The following is a 19,966-nucleotide window of genomic DNA, read 5'->3' as shown; positions in this document are numbered from 1 at the left end:
TACCACCTACCTGTACTAGGGGCAATTTATAATGGCCAATTTACCTATCAACCTGCAAGTCTTTGGCATGTGGGAGGAAACCGGAGCACCCGGAGGAAACCCACACAGACACAGGGAGAACTTGCAAACTCCACACAGGTAGTACCCAGAATTGAACCCAGGTCGCTGGAGCAGTGAGGCTGCGGTGCTAACCACTGCACCACTGTGCCGCCCTATGTTGACAACTATGCGATGCGACCACGCTAGCCTGCATACACGATAAACACACGTGCAGATAGAGACAGAAAAAGTAGAAAGCATAAAGGGGAAAAGTTTGAGACAATATCTGGTAGTTATTTACAGTCCTTTGAGTTCAATGTGGAGTCTTGGATTGCCGGTTAATCTTGCTGTTTGTTGGGGCCCGGTGCGCACTATAAGATGTTTCGATGTAGGAGTCTTTTCTCTCTTGAGGTTTACTGTCTTCAGTGGGTCCGGAGGCCTGAGAGAAAGTGAGAGAGAGCCAGCCAGGAGAGAGGCCGTCTTGTTACAGGTTCAGTTACAATCTGCAGTCTGTTCCCAAACTGTCCTGTGAGCACAGTTCAAAACTCCAAGTTGGCCAGCAGGTTAGTCAAGAGACTAACTGTTTAAACAAACTCCTGCATTTGTGGATTCCAAAACTCTCGGTGGGGGGTGGGAGGGGGTATCGTGCTGTCTTCCACCCTGACAAGATGTGGATCACCATTGCCCAGCCTAATCTCTTGTTAATTGAATCAGAGAGCAATTCTTTAGTCTCTCCAAGCACTGTCTGTTAGTATGCAAATGTCCTCCAGCCATGTGTCTGGTGATCTCTTGTAAATCAAGTCATTTCTTCACTCCAGCAACAGTTTAAAATTAATGTTCATGTGACAAAATTATGCCTCATTCTTGGTAGGTGGGGGTCTTCACGACAATATGGCTACTCCAGTTCAGTTTCTGAACACCTCCACCCTTGAATTCCTGTATAACATCAAAGCTATTTGAATGCTTCTGCTACAAGAGGTTGCAGAGGTTGGGCAGCCTCACTGCTGCAGTGACCCGGGTTCAGTTCTGGGTACTGCCTGTGTTTGCAAGTTCTCCCTATGATTGCGTGGGTTTCTTTTTTTTTAAATTCATTCATGGGAAGTGGGCGTCGCTGGCCAGGCCAGCATTTATTGCCCATCCTTAATTGCCCTTGAGAAGGTGGTGGTGAGCTGCCTTCTTGAACCGCTGCAGTGCATTTGGGATAGGTATACCCACAGTGCTGTTAGGAAGGGAGTTCCAGGATTTTGACCCAGCGACAGTGAAGGAACGGCGATATAGTTCCAAGTCAGGATGGTGTGTGACTTGGAGGGGAACTTGCAGGTGGTGGTGTTCCTATGCATTTGCTGCCCTTGTCCTTCTAGTTGGTAGAGGTTGCGGGTTTGGAAGGTTCTGTCTAAGGAGCCTTTGTGCATTGCTGCAGTGCATCTAGTAGATGGTACACACTGCTGCTACTGTGCGTCTGTGGTGGAGGGAGTGAATGTTTGTAGATGGGGTTCCAATCAAGCTGGCTGCTTTGTCCTGGATGGTGTCGAGCTTCTTGAGTGTTGTTGGAGCTGCACCCATCCAGGCAAGTGGAGAGTATTCCATCAGACACCTAACTTGTGCCTTGTGGACAGGCTTTGGGGAGTCAGGAGGTGAGTTACTCGCCTCAGGATTCCTAGCCTCTGACCTGCTGTTGTAGCCACTTGCTAAGCAAGTGCCGCTTGATGGCACTGTTGATGACACCTTCCATCACTTTACTGATGATTGAGAGTAGGCTGATGGGGCGGTAATTGGCCGGGTTGGACTTGTCCTGCTTTTTGTGTATAGGACATACCTGGGCAATTTTCCACATTGCAGGGTAGATGCCAGTGTTGTAGCTGTACTGGAACAGCTTGGCTAGGGGCGCGGCAAGCTCTGGAGCACAGGTCTTCAGTACTGTTGCCAGAGTATTGTCAGGGCCCATAGCTTTTGCAGTATCCAGTGCCTTCAGTCGTTTCTTGATATCACGCGGAGTGAATCGAATTGGCTGAAGTCTGGCATCTGTGATGCTGGGGACTTCAGGAGGAGGCCAAGATGGATCATCAACTCGGCACTTCTGGCTGAAGATTGTTGCAAATGAGAATCTTTCGCACTGATGTGCTGGGCTCCCCCATCATCGAGGATGGGGATATTTGTGGAGCCACCTCCTCCAGTTAGTTGTTTAATTGTCCACCACCATTCACGGCTGGATGTGGCAGGACTGCAGAGCTTAGATCTGATCCGTTGGTTATAGGATCGCTTAGCTCTGCATGCTGCTTACGCAGTTTGGCACGCAGATAGTCCTGTGTTGTAGCTTCACCAGGTTGACACCTCATTTTGAGGTATGCCTGGTGCTGCTCCTGGCATGCCCTCCTGCATTCTTCATTGAACCAGGCTTGATGGTAATGGTAGAGTGGGGGATATGCCGGGCCATGAGGTTACAGATTGTGGTTGAGTACAATTCTGCTGCTGCTGATGGCCCACAGCGCCTCATGGATGCCCAGTTTTGCATTGCTAGATCTGTTCGAAATCTATCCCATTTAGCACGATGGTAGTACCACACAACACGATGGAGGGTATCCTCAATGTGAAGGCGGGACTTCGTCTTCACAAGGACTGTGCGGTGGTTACTCCTACCAATACTGTCATGGGCAGATGCACCTGCGGCAGGCAGATTGGTGAGGACAAGGTCAAGTATGTTTTCCCCTCTTGTTGGTTCCCTCACCACCGGCCGCGTACCCAGTCTAGCAGCTATGTCCTTTAGGACTCGGCCAGTTCGGTCAGTAGTGGTGCTACCAAGCGATTCTTGGTGATGGACACTGAAGTCCCCCACCCAGAGTACATTTTGTGCCCTTGCCACCCTCAGTGCTTCCTCCAAGTGCTGTTCAACATGGAGGAGTACTGACTCATCAGCTGAGGGAGGGCGGTCGGTGGTAATGAGCAGGAGGTTTCTACCAGGTGTTCTGGTTTCCTCCCACAGCCAAAGACTTGCAGTTTGAGAGGTAAATTGGCCATTGTAAATTGCCCCTAGTGTAGCTAGGTGGTAGGAGAATGGTGGGGATGTGGTAGGGAATATGGGGATTAATGTAGGATTAGTATAAATGGGTGGTTGTTGGTCGGCACAGACTCGGTGGGCCAAAGGGCCTGTTTCAGTGCCGTATCTCTCTAAAGGTTTAATTTTATCTAAATCCTTTTTTGAAATAGATTTGTTCCATTTTTAAAGTCGCCTCCTTTGGCATTTAATTCCCAGGTGCAGTGGATTTTCAATTTAAGCCAGATCCTGAGGAGGGTTTAAGAAAATCCTGAACGTCGGAAATTTGAAATGAAAACAGAAAATGCTGCAAATGCACAGCACATCCGTCAGCTTCTTAAAGAGAAATAGCTTAATGCTATGAATGTCATCTTTCTTCAGAACTGGCCAATCCAGACTGAGGGTCTCACCCAAAAAATAACCCTCTTTTTATTTTTAGTTTTTTTTCTTTTTTATGTGTTTATTTTATTTTAGTTCGTTTAGTTTGTTTCTGCTCTGCCTGCCCACTGTTTTTTTCATGTTTGTGCTTGGGGCCAGGCTGTTCAGTTTTCTGTCAGTTAACACCCTCTCTGCACTAATACTTTGTCTTTCACCACACCATTAACATACCATTTGCGTTAGCTCCATGATCTTCTGGTCAGTTATTCTCTGTACCTTGTCCTATCAACACCTCTCTTGTTATCTCTTGCCCCAGCCCCGCTTTACTTGCTTAAACCCTGTTACACTTCTAGCCTCTGCCAGTTCTGATGAAGGGTCACTGACCTGAAACGTTAACTCTGCATCTCTCTCCACAGATGCTGCCAGACCTGCTGAGTATTTCCAGCATTTCTTGTTTTTATTTCAGATTTCCAGCATCTGCAGTATTTTGCTTTTATTTAACTTATTTTTCTCCTTCAATTGCTGACTAACCTGCAGTGCTTTTACAACCTTTCTGTTTTTAACCCTGAAGACAGTTGCCAGATGTAAGCTTATTCAGTGGGCACTATGATTCTTTGCCTTATGTCTATAGCCATAAAATGCAGATGTTTTGCTCTACTAATGCTGTTAGTAAATCAAAACCATTCTATTTGAATCATTTAATGTTTGAAAGAGGGCAGGGAGCATCAGTTCGAAACGAGTCAGTGTATGACAGTGCCTGTTTTCTGAAATGTGGTAATATTCTTACATCAAATCACTCCTGGTACATAATGTGCTGGAGGGTATTTTACATTATTACTGTGTTCCTGGTTATTTGTAATGAGATTGTCTGTCGCATGGGTCTCACGGCAACAGTATACAGCTTTGCATTATAGTGGCGACATGAATCCACTCCATGATGCAGTGAAATCCTGAATGTTTCTGCACCCGATATTTCTGTATTTTTCCTTTCATATGTTGCACTTGAATAGTTCAGTGTGCGGCAGGTAGTGACTGAAGCAGCTAACTTTAAATCATGATCCTCATCCAGTAAATCAATGTGTGAGTGGGGCAGTATTGATCATGTGGTACCTAAATTCACCAACATGCTGTTCTGCAGAATGATACAGTGTAGGTTCGTGTCCTGCAGCTCCACACAGTAGAAGGAGGGAAATGTGAGAGAAATATAGAGCCTTGGCCTGTTATCCACCTCCAAGTAGTTAGGGCTGAATTTTATGGGCCTTGCTCAGGCGAAACCAGAGCCAGAGGCAGGAGGACACCGAGAATCGCAATAGGTGGTGGGGTGGGGGGGGGAGGGGGCGGATTGCCTGTTGCCTCCCCATCGCCAAGCGATCTTCTCAGGGGTAGGATAAGCCGACAACCTTCCCCCACAGTGGCCAGTTGAGGCCCTTAAGTGGTCTATTGATAACCAATTAAGGGTCTCTGTCCGACGCCGCTGGGATCTCTCCACTACGCAGGGAGATCGCCTTGTTATAACATGAGGTGATCTCCCTGTGGGTTTGGAAGGGGGGGGCGTCCCTCCTCTGTGGGCAATCTGTAGCCCATGGAGGACCCCCACCAGGGACCACTTTATCCCCGGGACACCCCTCTTCCTGGACTGCACAACCACCCACTGGCCCCCGCCCTCACTGAGGCCTTCCTGTCTGGCCCCAGTGACCCCGCCTCACCTACCTCTGTTTCGGGGTTCCATTGCTGGGCCTGGGCCCGAGGCCTCTGCCGTAGTGGCTACCACTGCCGGTGGCACTGCCGATATTGCTGAGCTGCCAGCTCTCTGATTGGCCGGCGGATCATGGAGGTGGGATCCCAATCTTTAAAGAGATGGGGACCCTGGATCCTAAAACATTGATAGAAAAGACTGGAGGATTGTTCCGAGGGGGCAGGAAAAGTCAGATGCGGGGATCCCCCTGCCTTTCTGGCCCGGCTCTAGAGCCCTGCCTCCTACGTAAAATCCCTTAGTTATAGTGTGGCCATAAGGAAGGATGGTCAAATTATATAATCTTCATCGTCCTCAGTTGCAAATGGCTTTGGGTACTGGAAAAAGGACTAGAATTTTTTTAATGCGTTCATGGGATGTGGACGTCATGAGCAAGGCCAGCATTTATTGCCCATCCCTAATTGCCCTGGGGAAGGTGGTGGTGAGCTGCCTTCTTGAACCGCTGCAGTTCCTGTGGTATAAGTACACCCACAGTACTGTTAGGTTTTGAGATCCAGGATTTTGAGCTAGTGATGATGAAGGAACGGAGATATAATTCCAAGTCAGGATGATTGCCACAATATGCGGCTTGGAGGGGAACTTGCAGATGGTGGAGTTCCGATGCTCCTGCTGCTCTAGATCTTCTAGGCAGTAGAGGTCACGGGTTTGGAAGGCGCTGGTCAAAGAAGCCTTGGTGAGTTGCTGCATTTTGTAGATGGAACATACTGCAGGCACTGTGCGCTGGTGGTGGAGGGAATGAATGTTTAAAATGGTGAATGGGATGCCAGTCAGGCACACTGCTTTTTCTTGGATGGTGTCGAGCTTCATGAGTTTTGTTGGATAGGCAATCTTCCAGGCAAGTAGCGAGTATTCCATCACACTCCTGACTTGTGCCTTGTAGATGGTGGAAAGACTTTGGGGAGTCAGGAGATGTGTGATTCTTTGCAGAACTCCCAACCTCTGACCTGCTTTTGTAGCTACAGTATTTATATGGCTGGTTCAGTTAAGTTTCTGGTCAATCGGGATGTTGATGGTGGGGGGATGCAGCAATACTCCTGCTAAATGTCAAGGAGAGGTGGTTAGATTCTCTCTTGTTGAAGATAATATATATGGAAAATTATATTAGTATATATTAGTATTCCAATAGTACACACTCAACAAAGTGCTCTGATACCTGAAATAGAAAATGATCATTCCTTGGCTGGGATATCAACTCTGTGTGGCATAGATAGCGATTTAGAGGTACCTGCATTGGTTGATTTACTGAGCATATGAGCAGGACTGGCGCAGTGGAAACAATAGCCCAGGAATCAACTCACCTGAGGACAGGCTCACTTCCTAGCTCTGCTGTCGTGGACAGAGAAGCAGACTTTAGGAAGCCAGCCTTTAAGTAAAAACTGCTTTCTGTGCAGCAGGAATTGCTGAATGTATTGGACTGCCTGCCAGGAAGCAACTACAACATGCTGTAGTGGTGGCTCCTTGTGTTGTCCTCATTGCAGTGCAAGAGTATCATATGGGGCAGTCTTGGTGGGCTGTATTGCAGAAAGCCATCAAAACTCTCCAGGCAGCAGAATGGTCACTTGTGGACACCAGGGGTCTGCTCGATGAGGGCTTTAGTTGGATTCTGGATGTGATTGTAACCCAGTTCAGCCACCACTGGGAGTCGTGAGCCAAGCGTGCAGGAAACAGCCCTAGTCCCCACACGACTAATCCCTCACTTGCCATGCAAGGCAAAGAGTTGTGGGATGGCTCATTGCCACGATATGAAAACAGTAAGGCAGCTGCCAAGAAAGCAGGCACAGAGCTGCATGATGCAGTGCTCATGATCACACAGTAGTTTCACCTGAATGGAATGGAAGCCCTTGTGATTCATGAAAACATTGGGCTCATTTGGAGGAGTCAATGAGGAAGCCTGATGGAAAGACTACAATCTGTGTGAGCCCCAAACTCTTATCCTGCTGCTTCTTTTTGTCTATGTAAGTGTTCACTCCTGTAGACACATGCATCAGTTGCCTGCATAATCCTGGCCAGAATCGCAGACTGGCCAATATCTCCTCTGACAGCTTCAAAGAAGCTGAAGGCAAAGTTAAGAGCTGCAGTGACCTTGACAGGGACAGAGAATTCAGTGCTGCCTGTGGCAGTGGCTTGCACGTCCTGTTGCAGGAGTCAGTACAACTGTATGACAGCTGCCCGAGAGAATCACATCCTCCTTATGCACTGCTGCTCAGAGAATTGCAGCTATGCTGTCCCGGGGCTATTTATTCTGTTAGAAGGGTATGGATTCCTTTAAGAATGCCTCCTTCTATCTGATCTCCTTCAGCTGCAGCGTTGTTTGCTACATACTCCTGTTGCACCTCTTCACCTCCGTCTGGTGTCTAACCAGAATTGAATTTCCAGAACGCTCTCTCCATGAAGAAAACAGTGCATTTCCAGAAGCTTCCTTAGAGTTCAACACTTTTTATGGCCACTTTGAAGTCATCTAAGTAACAAAAAAAAAATCACTAGTAAGTGTTTTAGCTTTGAGAAGGTGAACATCCCTTTTTTTTAAAACTGCAAGCAGTTCCCTCCTAACTTGTACCACATATGGTTTGAGGCGGTTTGATGAATTGCAGGGAGCAACATGGACAGGGATGAAAATGGTGCTGGGGCCTTGGCAACCTAAATTTAATCCTGATTTGCATAAATTAATGAGGCCCCCATCAGTTTCTGGTTGAAATTCCAGTGGCGATTTGGCAGTTCATCTTTTTACCTGCACTTTTGGTCCCACTACTGCCCTGATTTTAGCAGCAAATGGAAAGGTAGTGAGACAAAAATTAGCTACAGTAAATCCACTGCCAGAAGCAGGGAAATCAACTTATTTTATCAGTTTAATTACTTTATGTGAAATATATATATATATCTTGAAGCGTTTTTGATTTAGCTGAGGTACTGTGTGGCTGTGGTTCAATGATTTACAAATTGCCTACTTTGTCTGCTGCTTAGAGAAGCCTTGATTCAAGCAGAATATTTCCTGGGAAACCAGTTGCATGTTTTTTCTGGATTTTTTTTGTATTTAATTTCCTTGTAGCAGAGGAAGATTTTCATGCCTGTGGTCTTACAGCTCCCTTATTAGAGAGCAGATTCTGTTTTTCATTTGGCTAGTGTTCTGTTTCTCCATTCCCCTTCTGCCATTTTATTTTCCTCTTCCCAGATGCTGGGGGGGTGTCAGCTCACGACCTGTTCCCAGGCCTTGGGGATACACTTCACATATCGACAAGAGCAGCTCAGGGTGATTATCTGCTTCCCTGAGCCAGATATGCCAGTCTTATTTTACTTTGACTATCAAATCCCACTTCTGGTTTTTCAATATAAATTCGTCCCCAGTAATGAGGAAAAAAAAATCAGCATTTTCTTCACTCGGAGGATTGCGAATTGTTGGAATTGTTGGACGCTCAGTTAATGAATACATTCAAGACTGAAATCTATAGATTTTGGGAACTAAGGGATTCAAGGGATGTGGAATAGCATCAGAAAGTGGATTTGATATAGATATTCAGCCATGATCTGATTGAATGGCGGAGCAGGCTCGAAGTGCCATATCACCTACTTTTACATTCTTATGTTAACCACTGCCTCCCAAGTCCTCCAGCAGTCTAGTGGATAAAGGCACAGAGAGACCAAAGCATTGGGCATGAAATACCTACTAGGTGCCACACTGATTTATCATTCCATAGCTCAGCACTGCAGAACACACTGCAACAGCATGGCAACTCTCCAGTTCTCTCCCCACATCCTAAAGCATGGCGTTTATGGGAAAGGCAGAGCAGAGTGCGTACTAAACTGTACAGATTGGAGCCCTGGTTTGATTCCTGATGTGTGGCTTGTTAGCTGATCCCAACAGGATCCTTTGCAGAAGTTGGCATGCTGGAAATGACCTCAGTGAGGTAAGGAGTCAAAGAGGAGTCATTTTGACTTTGGGCGACAGTTTAAAAGGGGCAATATCAGATCATCCCGATTTCCATTAACTTCTGAAATGAAAATCGGGAGAGATATTTAACATAGGAACTGGACTGGGCCATTCAGCCCCTCGAGTCTGTTCAGCCATTCAGTTAGATCATGGCTGCTCTGTATCTTGTCTCCATCTATCCTGTAACCCTTAATAACCTTGCCTAACAAAAATCTATCAGTTCTCAGTTCTGAATTTTTAATTGACCTAGCCTCAACAGCAGTTTGGAAGAGACAGCTCCAGATTTCTAGTACCCTTTGTGTGAAGAACTTCTTTCTCACATCATCCGTGAACAACCTAGGTCGAATTTTAGTTATGTCCCCTTGTTCTGGACTCACCCATCAGAGAAAATAGTTTCTCTTATTTACCATAACAAATCTTTTAATCATCTTAAATGCCTCAATTACATCACTCATAATCTTCTATACTAAAGGGAATAGAAACCTAGTCTATGCAACCTTTCAGAATGTAACCCTTTCAGTCCTATATTCATTCTAGTGAATCTGCACTGCACCCCCTCCAAGACCAGTAGCTCCTTCCTTAGATGCAGTGCCCAGAAATAGACACAGTACTCCAGATGGGGTCTCACCAGAGCCCTGCACAGCTATAACATAACATCCACCCCTTTGTATTCCAGCCTTTCTGAGATAAAGGCCAAAATTCTGTTAGCTATTTAAATTATTTTTATATCTGTCCAGTAGCTTTTGGTGATTCCTGTACTTGTACCTCCACATCTCTCTGCTCGCCCCAGTTTTGAGCTTTTAGCCATTTAGATCTATCTCCCTTAGGTCCAAAGTGGATGACCTCACACTTTCCCACATTAAACTTCATCTGCCACAGTTTTGCCACTCACGAAATCTATCAGGGTCCCTTTGCAACTTTCTGCTCCCGTCTACATGAACAGATGGATGAATCGATACACTATCACCCAAAGTTAAAATTACCCTCAGAATATCAGATAAAGTTCCCACAGTCAATCACTGTCCAGTGACTCTTTCTGGAAGTGCACGGTTTTGAACTTTGAGTTTTGAAAAGGGCTCAGTGTAAATCTGCCCACAGTTGAATAACCCAGGGACACACTGCCTTAGCTCACACATGAAGAATGGCCACTTGGGCAAAGCACTGAAGAGCTGCCAAACCCCAGTAAAAGGCAGTGCCTTCAGGAGAGAAGGAGGAGAAAAATGGACAGAAAACCCCACTGCTCATGCATATGGTGGTTGCAGTTGAGTAAAGTGTTAGAATAATGGAGGTAACTTTCAGGCTTCGCACTGTTGGTGGCACAAATTTCCAATGGTCACTTGACTCTCTAAGTGGAGAGCGCAAAGCCAGAAAGCTGCCTCTAATGTGTCAACATCATATACTTTGGCACTTTCTGTCCTGTAATCACATACGGTATCGGAAAGATTTCATTTTTAGCATTAACGCTTGTCATATGCTCTTTTTTATTTCATTTTCCTCCAAGGTCTTGGTTTACCTACTCGACAAAGTTCTTCCAGACAATTATTTTGCTAACAATCTCAGTGCTTTGACTGTTGACGTTGCAGTCTTCCATGATCTGTTAAAAATCAAGCTCCCTGAGCTTTCACAACACCTGGACCGTCTTTGCACAGCTGCCAAGAAAGCCAAAGATGGTAGGTTTTGAGAAAAAAATACAGTATTCGTCTTGTCATTTAAAACTTATAAAAACGGTTAATTGTATGATATTTTCACAAAGTATTGTCAGTTTAACGAGCTATCTCATGCCGCAAACGTTAAAGTATGATATGATACACAGCGGGAGATATTGACTTTTTGTTTTAATGTAAAGTGTCTTTCCATTGCTGCTAATGGGTAGATATCTGCATGGTGCAGGACGTAACCATAAAGCCCAGGAAGGGTCCAAACTTAATCCATTCCTTGTGCTGAGTTAGTTGATCTCAGGGTGGAGTAGTAGATTCTACAAGTGATCTCAACGCCCTGGGTTAGTGAGACAGAGAAAAAAAAATCAACAGCAGTTCTGTCTCCACATTGCTATCTAGTGACTATACCGTAAAGTGAAATGTGGGAATGTTGGATGAGGACAAGATTTGTCATCAGTGTTATGTCCTCAAGAGTCGCACATGAAGAACGTCTGCTTGGACAAGGTACTAGAGAGCCCACGTTAAGTCAGCACCTTTAGGCACAGAGAGGAGAAATTTGGGAAGAAAAGAAAACAAGCATTTTGCTGGAATCTGACCTCATGTATTCTCTATTGGGACCTATATGTCAACAGGACTTGGTTCAACATAGCATGGTTCCAGGTTTATGTTCCTCCACATGCTCCTTCACTAACCTTAATTTGAGTTTTCTCACCACTCCTTAGCCCTTGTTGTACGACGTACTATTTTCCATGTTTCTTATAACCAACCTGTTGGTACATGAAGCAAATTGGCTTAGTCTGGATTTTCACTCCCTTCCTCTATTAGGCAACTTGTGATAGTGAGATTGGGAATGCACCATGTGGAGAATTGTGAAGACAAACCCAAATCTTGCCCCTACATGGGGCAATATTTCAACACCCTTAGATGATGCAAGTTCAGACCCACCAACGTTTTATGTTTTTTTCAACATACTAATTGTATGCTACCAGTTCTGCCAAGTACCACTGCAGTATTCATAAAACTAATCTTACCCTCATTTTTTGAAGGTGATGACCCTTCTTGGGGTAGAGCTTTGCAGCATTGAATTCAAATCTTCCCCCTTACTTTATGTTCCCCCTGCTAGTTCTAGGCCTCTGCTAATGCACTTTTGGTAGTTAGCTACTCGCTGTTCAGCAGCCTGGGGAATTTTCCCTTGCCTTCCTGTCCATAAGCATCAAGTGTCTGCTCAGTGCTTCTGTGACAGCACGTTTCTGACATGGCTCTCACCAAGTGATTGATTGCCTGAGCTGCAGTTCAGAGATTTGTTATCTCATCTGCAGTTTATAGAAATCCTGATTCAGGCAGACTATTTCTTGGCTAGCTAGTTGTATGTTTATCAGGTTTCCTTTATATTTGGATTCCTTGTAGAACAGTGGAGAGATGCCAAGTGTCTGTGGTCTTACAGTTTGTTTATTACTGTGCAGAAACATTACACTGGCGAGACTTCCTTATGTTATTTAAAGAATTGGCCCATTTTCTATCTTTTGACAGGCCTGATTTCAATGCTGCTCTTCAGCTGGACTCTCGGAGATGCGCGACAATGAATCAGGGTACATATGCAAAACGGCTGTCTTTCCACTGCGACACAGTATTAATGCACCACATCAAATGTTCACCAAAAAAAACTACAGGCATACAGAAACAAAACATTAATGGATAAAATAACAGCAACATTTTCTTTTGGTCAACTTGCTATTTCTGCTGAACCAGCATTGATTTACCACTGGTTAAATCTGTAGTGGAATTAGTGAGCCAGCATTATATACCACTGGATTGCGAGATAACAACAGTGACTACACATCAAAAGTACTTCATTGGCTGTAAAGTGCTGTAAAGTAATGTCCAGTGGTCATGAAAGGCGCTATATAAATGCAAGTTTTTTTTAAAGCCAATTCATTTTTTTGCATTTAGAAACTATTACAAAATTAGATGTACGGTATTTTTCCTCCTCATTACTTTTCCCTGTACCATCATGTCCTCTCTCCATCCAAACCTCCTCTGCTGGGAATATGGGTGAATCCACATCCAGCACGACGTCTGTTTTAGACCCAGGGTTGCACTGCCACTTTAAGAGAAAAGGAAGAGTAGGAAATGAAATTGCATTGCCCACAACCTTTGTGTGGTGATCACTGCTAGCTTTGCTTTCTGAAATCCGAATCTGCAGCAATGGACAGGAGCAATTTACACTTGTACTGCCACTTTCATGTAGTGAATCATCCAAAGACATATCATAATATGACAGACTGGAATGGGTGGGGCAGGGGGTTGGGTGGAATTAAGGAACATGACCAGTTTGCTGAAAGGTGGTCCGTTTTGAGGTTTCTGGAGTTAAGGCGAGATATAACAAGATATAGAAGTTCGCACAAACAGGATGGTAATAAACTATTCAAACATCCTCTAACTTCAAGCTGTTTATTTCAAAGGAATATATCTTTGGTGCTAAAATATATTTCAGATCTTTTCAAACCATGAATTTTATTTCCAACCAGGGAGATGTATGCTGCCGCTTACCAGTGTCGTCACCATGCAGTGGTTTCTGACTCTCTTCACTTCCTGTCTTCCCAAGGAGACTATTCTCCGGGTTTGGGATGCAATCTTGTTTGAAGGGTCTGAGGTGCTGCTTCGAGTGGCTTTGGCATTATGGGCTCAACTTGGAGAGTGAGTACCTGCAATTGTTTGCTTTTAGATAAAACCCTGACTCGCACCAAAATGAAAAGTGGAGAGGAGATTGAGTATTGCACCATTATAACCACTTCCTCCTCTTTCAATATTATTACCTCCTTCTGTCAGCATGGTCTGGGTTGCTGTTTTCTCTGTACCTTCAATCATCACTGCTTTGAATCAGTGACAGAAACCGCAGAGTGGAGCAGCTCTCTCTCCTTGCCTGATTGCTTCATCTGTCTTGATGTGCCAAATCTAGCGGCTCATCCGGGAATCGCGGGCACAATGTATACGTTGGATAATAGGCACTCTATTATAAGAAGCCTTTGTGAGAGAACATAGGAAATAGGAGCAAGAGAAGGCCATTCGGCCCCTCGAGCCTGCTCTGCTATTCAACCAGATCGTGGCTGATCTACCTCAATGCCATTTTCTCACACTATCCTCATATCGCTTGATATCTTTAATATATAGAAATTTATCGATCTCTGTGTTGAATATACTCAATGACTAAGCCTTGACAGCCCTCTGGGGTAGAGAATTCCAAAGATTCACCACCCTCTGAGTGAAAAAATTCCTCCTCATCTCAGTCCTAAATGGCTTACCTCTTATTCTAAGACTGTGTTCCCTGGTTATAGACTCATCCCAGCCAAGGGAAACATCCTTCCTGCAACTACCAGGTCAAACTCTAAGAATTTTGTCTGCTTCCATGAGTTTCTGCACACCATAAATTATTTGCCCACTTCCATTGTGCAATGCTTTATGGGAATATCTGAATAAATGGGGACAGTTTGCTCCCTAAAGTAACATTGTTTTTAAGATACTGCTGTTGCATCGAAATGAAAAAGGTTGGACCTTTACATTGGAGTTTTCAGAATGCAGGTCCAGGATCCTGTGGTACTAGGTAGCCCAAAGATCGAGGAACCCCCAGGTGAAACAGAATCAGGCTTATAGTGAATTTCCATGGGAGAGGGACGCGGGGAGGTGGGGTTTGTCTAGCGCGTCTGCCGTAACTTTGATGGAAGGACCGCAGAAATCCCGATCAAGCTGTCTTCCCAAGGTTTCTGCTGCTGTCCAGCAAATGTCACAACAGGCAATTGGGAGAATTGGCAGGGATTCACTTCCATTATCTTATGTCAGATGCTAGACAAGTGGAGAATCACTTCTTTAACTGACATAATCTTATTGGCCTGTCATCTCCAACAATTTGATTAACTTTAATGTATCAATTTTCTGAGACTATCTACAGGATGATTAACATTAATTTATTTTTCAGTCTCCAAAGCATTGTAGGATTTGATAATGTTAAATATTAAATCGCTATCTTTATATGATGTTGCTAGTTATAAAACATCTTGTTTATTTAAATACTGAGTATTCAGGAGATTGTGATGGGAGGAGGATTACAGAATATCTCTTCCTCTTTCTTACTGATTGAAATCATTTCCTTGATACTACTGAATTTGGTATCAAATAGACAGGCTGTTACATATGAACTTGTTAAGGTGGATCCAGACATCTCATTTTTTAACCCTTCTTTCATAGACAATTTTATCTAACTGTGAGCAGCCATATTGGTAGGTAGGCACTGCACACGTACCAGTGGTAAGGGGGTTAGGCACTATGTGGGGCCAATGGCTTATCTACGTGAAGATAGGAAATGCTAAGAGCAAGTTAACCTTTCATAATTGCCTACACTGTCCAGTGAGCAACTCAGGAGTTTCATTGGCAGAAGATAGCTACCTGCATTCTCAGCAAAGGTAACACATTAGAATAGATAGGTGCTTGATGGCTGGCACGGACACGACAGGCCGAAGAGCTTGTTTCTGTGCTGTATAACTCTATGACATGTAAAAGGGAGAAATCATTTTTAAATAACAATAAACAGGAAATGAAACAATATCAACAGTGCTAGATCTTCCAATCAAGTGTTAAGTGAGGTTTTTAATTTGTTTTATCTAAGATCTGATTTAACATCCAAATTGAGGGATTTTATATGCTTGACTATATTGTATATTGTAACACAAACCACAGCCAATTGCAAGATACGTATAGGACATTGTGGGGGAGAAACTCATTAATATAGCACTGCTTCTAGTTGTGCTCTGCAGACTTATGTCATTTCACTCCCGGCATGACCCACTCGGCGTTCTCTAATGGTATCAATATAGGTACGTGAACAAATTTCTCCCACGCCTTGAAATTAGCAAAGCATCTTCCAAAATGACATCACATAAGCGAAAAATAACACCATGCCAATTACTAAGAAAAGACTGCATTCCAATTCCAGGGTCAATAGTTTGTACACTCCTGCAACTGAGTTCTGCAATCATGAGACAGTCAATCCCAATCACAGTCAGCTTATATATGTGATTACCTTTCGTGGTAATTCACTGAGCTGCTAATAGATAATTATACTGACACTGCTAAATAGATTTCAATGTCGTAGCTATTGTTGTATTGTTGGAAAATTGTAATAACCACTTGGGCAAATTATCATAATTGTCAGAGAATCCAATTGGTGATGACAACCCTTGTGTACTCTATGTAATTATAACAAAAAATCGTTATGGATCTTGCAAACAAGAAATCTGATAGTGTTAAAAAGATTTTTATGGTGAAACTTATTGCAAGGATTTGGGTGGTAGATGAAGTAAAGATGGTCACACACATCAGCTATTTTGTTCTGATCTCAAGTAGAGATGTAGAGGGAGTTGGGTGACATGGTAAGCTTCTGAACAAAAACTGTTGCAACTGGGAAATCATTTTGCATGCTTGTGCTACTGATAGGAAATCATGTACAGTAGTAGCACATATCAGAAACTAACGGGCTCACTGCGCACAATTTTTCTCTGAAGAATTATGGCAACATCTCCTCCTGTAAAAAGGGAAAGCTCAAAAAATTGTCCCTTTATGTACAAATCAGAAACCGTTTCTAGCAGTACACAGGGAACTGTGAGATGGGGGTAAATACCCCTTTCCTTTAATCCCAGGCACCAAATGGATAAGTTTACAAACTGCTTAGTACCAACAGGGAGCCTTAGTTTCCATATTGAACAGAGAATTGAGGGCAGCACACAAGAATTCCCAATATGTGCAGCCGATGGACGACACACTTCACCAGTAGCATGTGTTATAAAGTCAGCCCTTAAATATAATGATATTGATTTTTGTTGCTGAAGTGCAGAAGTGCATAGCATCTATTAGGCTGGCGTAGCCGGTGCAGACTGGTTCCTTTGTAGACACTGTCAGAGCTGCTATGTAGTACAGCAAGATACTGAAACATGGTTGAGTGATTGTCTGGGATTGACTGAGTTATTTGCAGGGTGGGGGCAGGGGAGTGAAATTCGACTTGGGAAAGTTGCACACGCTGCCTGAAGTCAACAGAACTGAATATTAGACAGGACGTATAATGGGCGTATAATTTTGCATCCTATCCAAGTCAAATTTGAACCCCTCTGATGTCTTTAGTTCCTATACTATACAATACATTATATCACGATATTGGTATAGTTTAATTCCTTCTGTGCAGCTAGTGTGTGACTCCACTTTTGATGATGTGCCTCCTGGAGGTTTGAATAGAATCACCAAGAGAAACCAATGTTTGCATTAGAGGTAATGACAGAATGCATTCGCCAAAAGAGGCAGTTAAACCCTCTTGGAATAGGGATTTTACTTCCACTTCTGACCAAAGAGACAGCAGACAAATGGCTTGCAGTTGGAGTACAGGCTGTTGTATTGTAACTTTGTACAGACTTTCCCAGCTAATTTCAGCGACTAGACTAGACACATTGTAAATATGACACTGCAGCTTACAATTGTGAAAGTCTTGTGCATGCGGTGTTGCTTTTAAGGTGTGTTTAGAGCAATTGCACTTTATGCATGCCCCTTTGTTGCTAAGTCCATCCCACACTATGCATGGAGCAGTTTTGACACAATAGAAACTTATGAAGTTGGAAGCAGTTCCGTGATATAAAAGGGTGAGTCTAGTTACTGCATTTGCTGAGAACAGCGATTATTTCTTTTTTGGATCAGCAGCATGAGATTTAGAAAAGTTAGAGGCAGAGGCTATAAAGGGTTACAAATGATCATTGGCATTGACAGACTCCCAATGGCCATAAGTGCGCTGATAAAGGATCTCTGAATTTGGCACCTATAATTAGTCTCACTGAATGAATCCTCGAGACAGACTGTGTGGAAAGAATATTCCTTGTAGTGCTGGAACATTTCTATCAGATTTGTTTAAATCCAGGAAGGAAGATATAATGAATTGATCAGTGCTACAGGATTACAGTAGATGATCATCAACCTGCTATGATTTCAAGGAGGTCACCTAGTTAATAAAAACTGTATTATCTTTGCTCAGTAAGTCTGGATAGCTAGTTCTTGTATTATGTTTCAGATTTCCAACATAGGCAATATTTTGCTTTTGTCTTGTTATTATGAGCTAGTTTCTGTTAACAGCACTTTGACTTGTCATAGGTGGATCAAGAAATGTCAGAGTCCCGATGAGATTTCCAAATGGCTGAGCCAGGAGATGATGGAGACGAAACTGATGGACTGCAGTGAGCTGATGCAGGTGAGAGTATAAAGCCCAAAAGTAATTTAATTTGATGTGAGAACTGTCAATCCCAAGGCACCCGATCTAAAGATTCACTGCTACAGTTTAGTTACCTGAATGTTATATTGCAATAGTATTCAGCAAGCCTTGGCTCAGTAGTGTGACTCTCAACTCCGAGTCAGAAGACTGTGATTTCAAACCCATTCCAGAGACTTGAGCATGTAACTTATTCCAGGGGTTCTCACCCGGGGCTCCATGGCCCCTAGTCCGCAAAATCAGCATCTTTCAAGAATAGGATCTTTTTTTAAATCCCATTATGTATTAAAAATTCTGCTGCATTATTCCTGGCATGCACTGGGAGCACATTTCATAAAATTGGACTCTTCCAGCATGGGAAGCAGCATAAGGTGACAGAGGGAAGTAACAGGATAGATGTACCATGGCCACTTGAGTTGGAGAAGAGACCCTGCTCCCTCTCCTCCTCCACATCTGATAGTAACAAGTGGTAGTGGCTTCTTTTCCCAGCAGCTTGTATGTCGCATGCTTTCCTGGCCACCATGTTTAAATTGGGTAAGTGGAGCAAAAGGTCAGTGGGGTTTGATGTTTGTTTGGTGGAATAATGGGCCACAAATTAACGAAAGGGTGTTGGCGAATGTTCAGGTGACTTCACCTTTCACTCCTGACCACTGCTTGAGTGTGGCAGCTCTCTGCAGAGCAGAGCAAAGTGCGGGCAGCTGATGACATTGCTTGGTGTCACTGCCCCTGCGGGGAGCTTGCAGACCCAGGTCTCTATCTTAGGGGTATCACTCACACAAAGTGTGGACAACCATGAAAGGTGACCATTTTTATATAAAAAATTTGCCGGTTTGCATTGGAAAGAAAGCCTGGAGCTTAAGTACACAGCATATATGGTGATCCATCTGATTTTCTGTTGTGAGATCTTACTGTGTGCCAGTTTATTGCTGGTTTTTACCATGTAACAGGAGTCACTGAATACCAGCAACAAGGCTCACATTAACTAAATAAAACAATAATAATAATAAATATATGTTTAATTGTATAACTAATTTTTATAAAGAAAATATACTTGTGTTTCAGCGGGTATGTGGAATTTTTATAACATGGGAGATAGGCCTCATAAGCAGAAAGGTTGAGAACCCATGACCTATGTTGATATTTCATTGAAGGAGTGCTACACTGTTGGTGGTGCTGCCTTTTAGATGAGACAGTAAACAGGTTCCATCTGCTTCTGTCTGGTGTACTTAAAAGATCCCATGTCACTATTCGAAGAAGAGCATAGATTATCTGGTCATTTACCTCATTATTGTTTGTGGTAGCTAGCAGTATAGCAATTGTCTGTTGTGTTTCCCTACTTTATAACAATGACTACACTTCAAAAGTACTTCATTGGCTAGGAAGCATTTTGGGACATTGTGAGAGACAAATGCGAGTTCTTTCCTTTTACACAGTCTCATACTTTTTGCCGGTTATGCTGTCCAGGTTAATACCACCTTCATTGAGTTTAATCAATAAATTGTTACACATTTGTAATTGCATTTTTGTACTTACTTCAAAAAGGCTTCATTAAAAAAATTGGGTTTGCAGTTCATTTGTACAATGTCGTTTGATTTTTGCGTAACTAGGTTTAAAGAAAACTTGTCCTCTCATTGTGGTTGTAAGAGTCTACTGTGAAATAAGTTTGAACATTCTGGTGCATTTTTACTTGTGGACCTGAATCCACAACAAAAACTGCTTGTAATTTGACATCAATTGGTACAAAATTTGGTTTTACTCTAGCCGTTTCATTAGATTGTTGGAAATTGAAATGTCATACTGGTACAGCAAAAGGTGGCATTTTGAGTTTGGGCCAGCTGTTTCGACAAGGTGGAAAAAGATTTAAGCCAGTGGGTAGGTGTGGGCCGAG

General features: G+C 43.5%; 1 protein-coding gene across 1 annotated transcript in view; it reads left to right on the top strand.

The window, feature by feature from the left end:
* Positions 1-19,966, top strand: part of LOC137383906 (TBC1 domain family member 30-like) — a 110,841-nt gene that overhangs the window by 56,390 nt on the left and 34,485 nt on the right. The window contains exons 6-8 of the mRNA XM_068057287.1: positions 10,628-10,796; positions 13,313-13,481; positions 17,964-18,060. Coding sequence (XP_067913388.1) covers positions 10,628-10,796; positions 13,313-13,481; positions 17,964-18,060 — 435 coding nt within the window. The remainder of the gene's footprint in view (positions 1-10,627; positions 10,797-13,312; positions 13,482-17,963; positions 18,061-19,966) is intronic.

The sequence above is a fragment of the Heterodontus francisci genome, chromosome 25 (assembly GCF_036365525.1).
Source record: "Heterodontus francisci isolate sHetFra1 chromosome 25, sHetFra1.hap1, whole genome shotgun sequence".
Lineage (NCBI taxonomy): Eukaryota > Metazoa > Chordata > Chondrichthyes > Heterodontiformes > Heterodontidae > Heterodontus > Heterodontus francisci.
The sequence above is the reverse complement of the archived record's forward strand: the minus strand, read 5'-3'. Positions and strand labels throughout refer to the sequence as shown.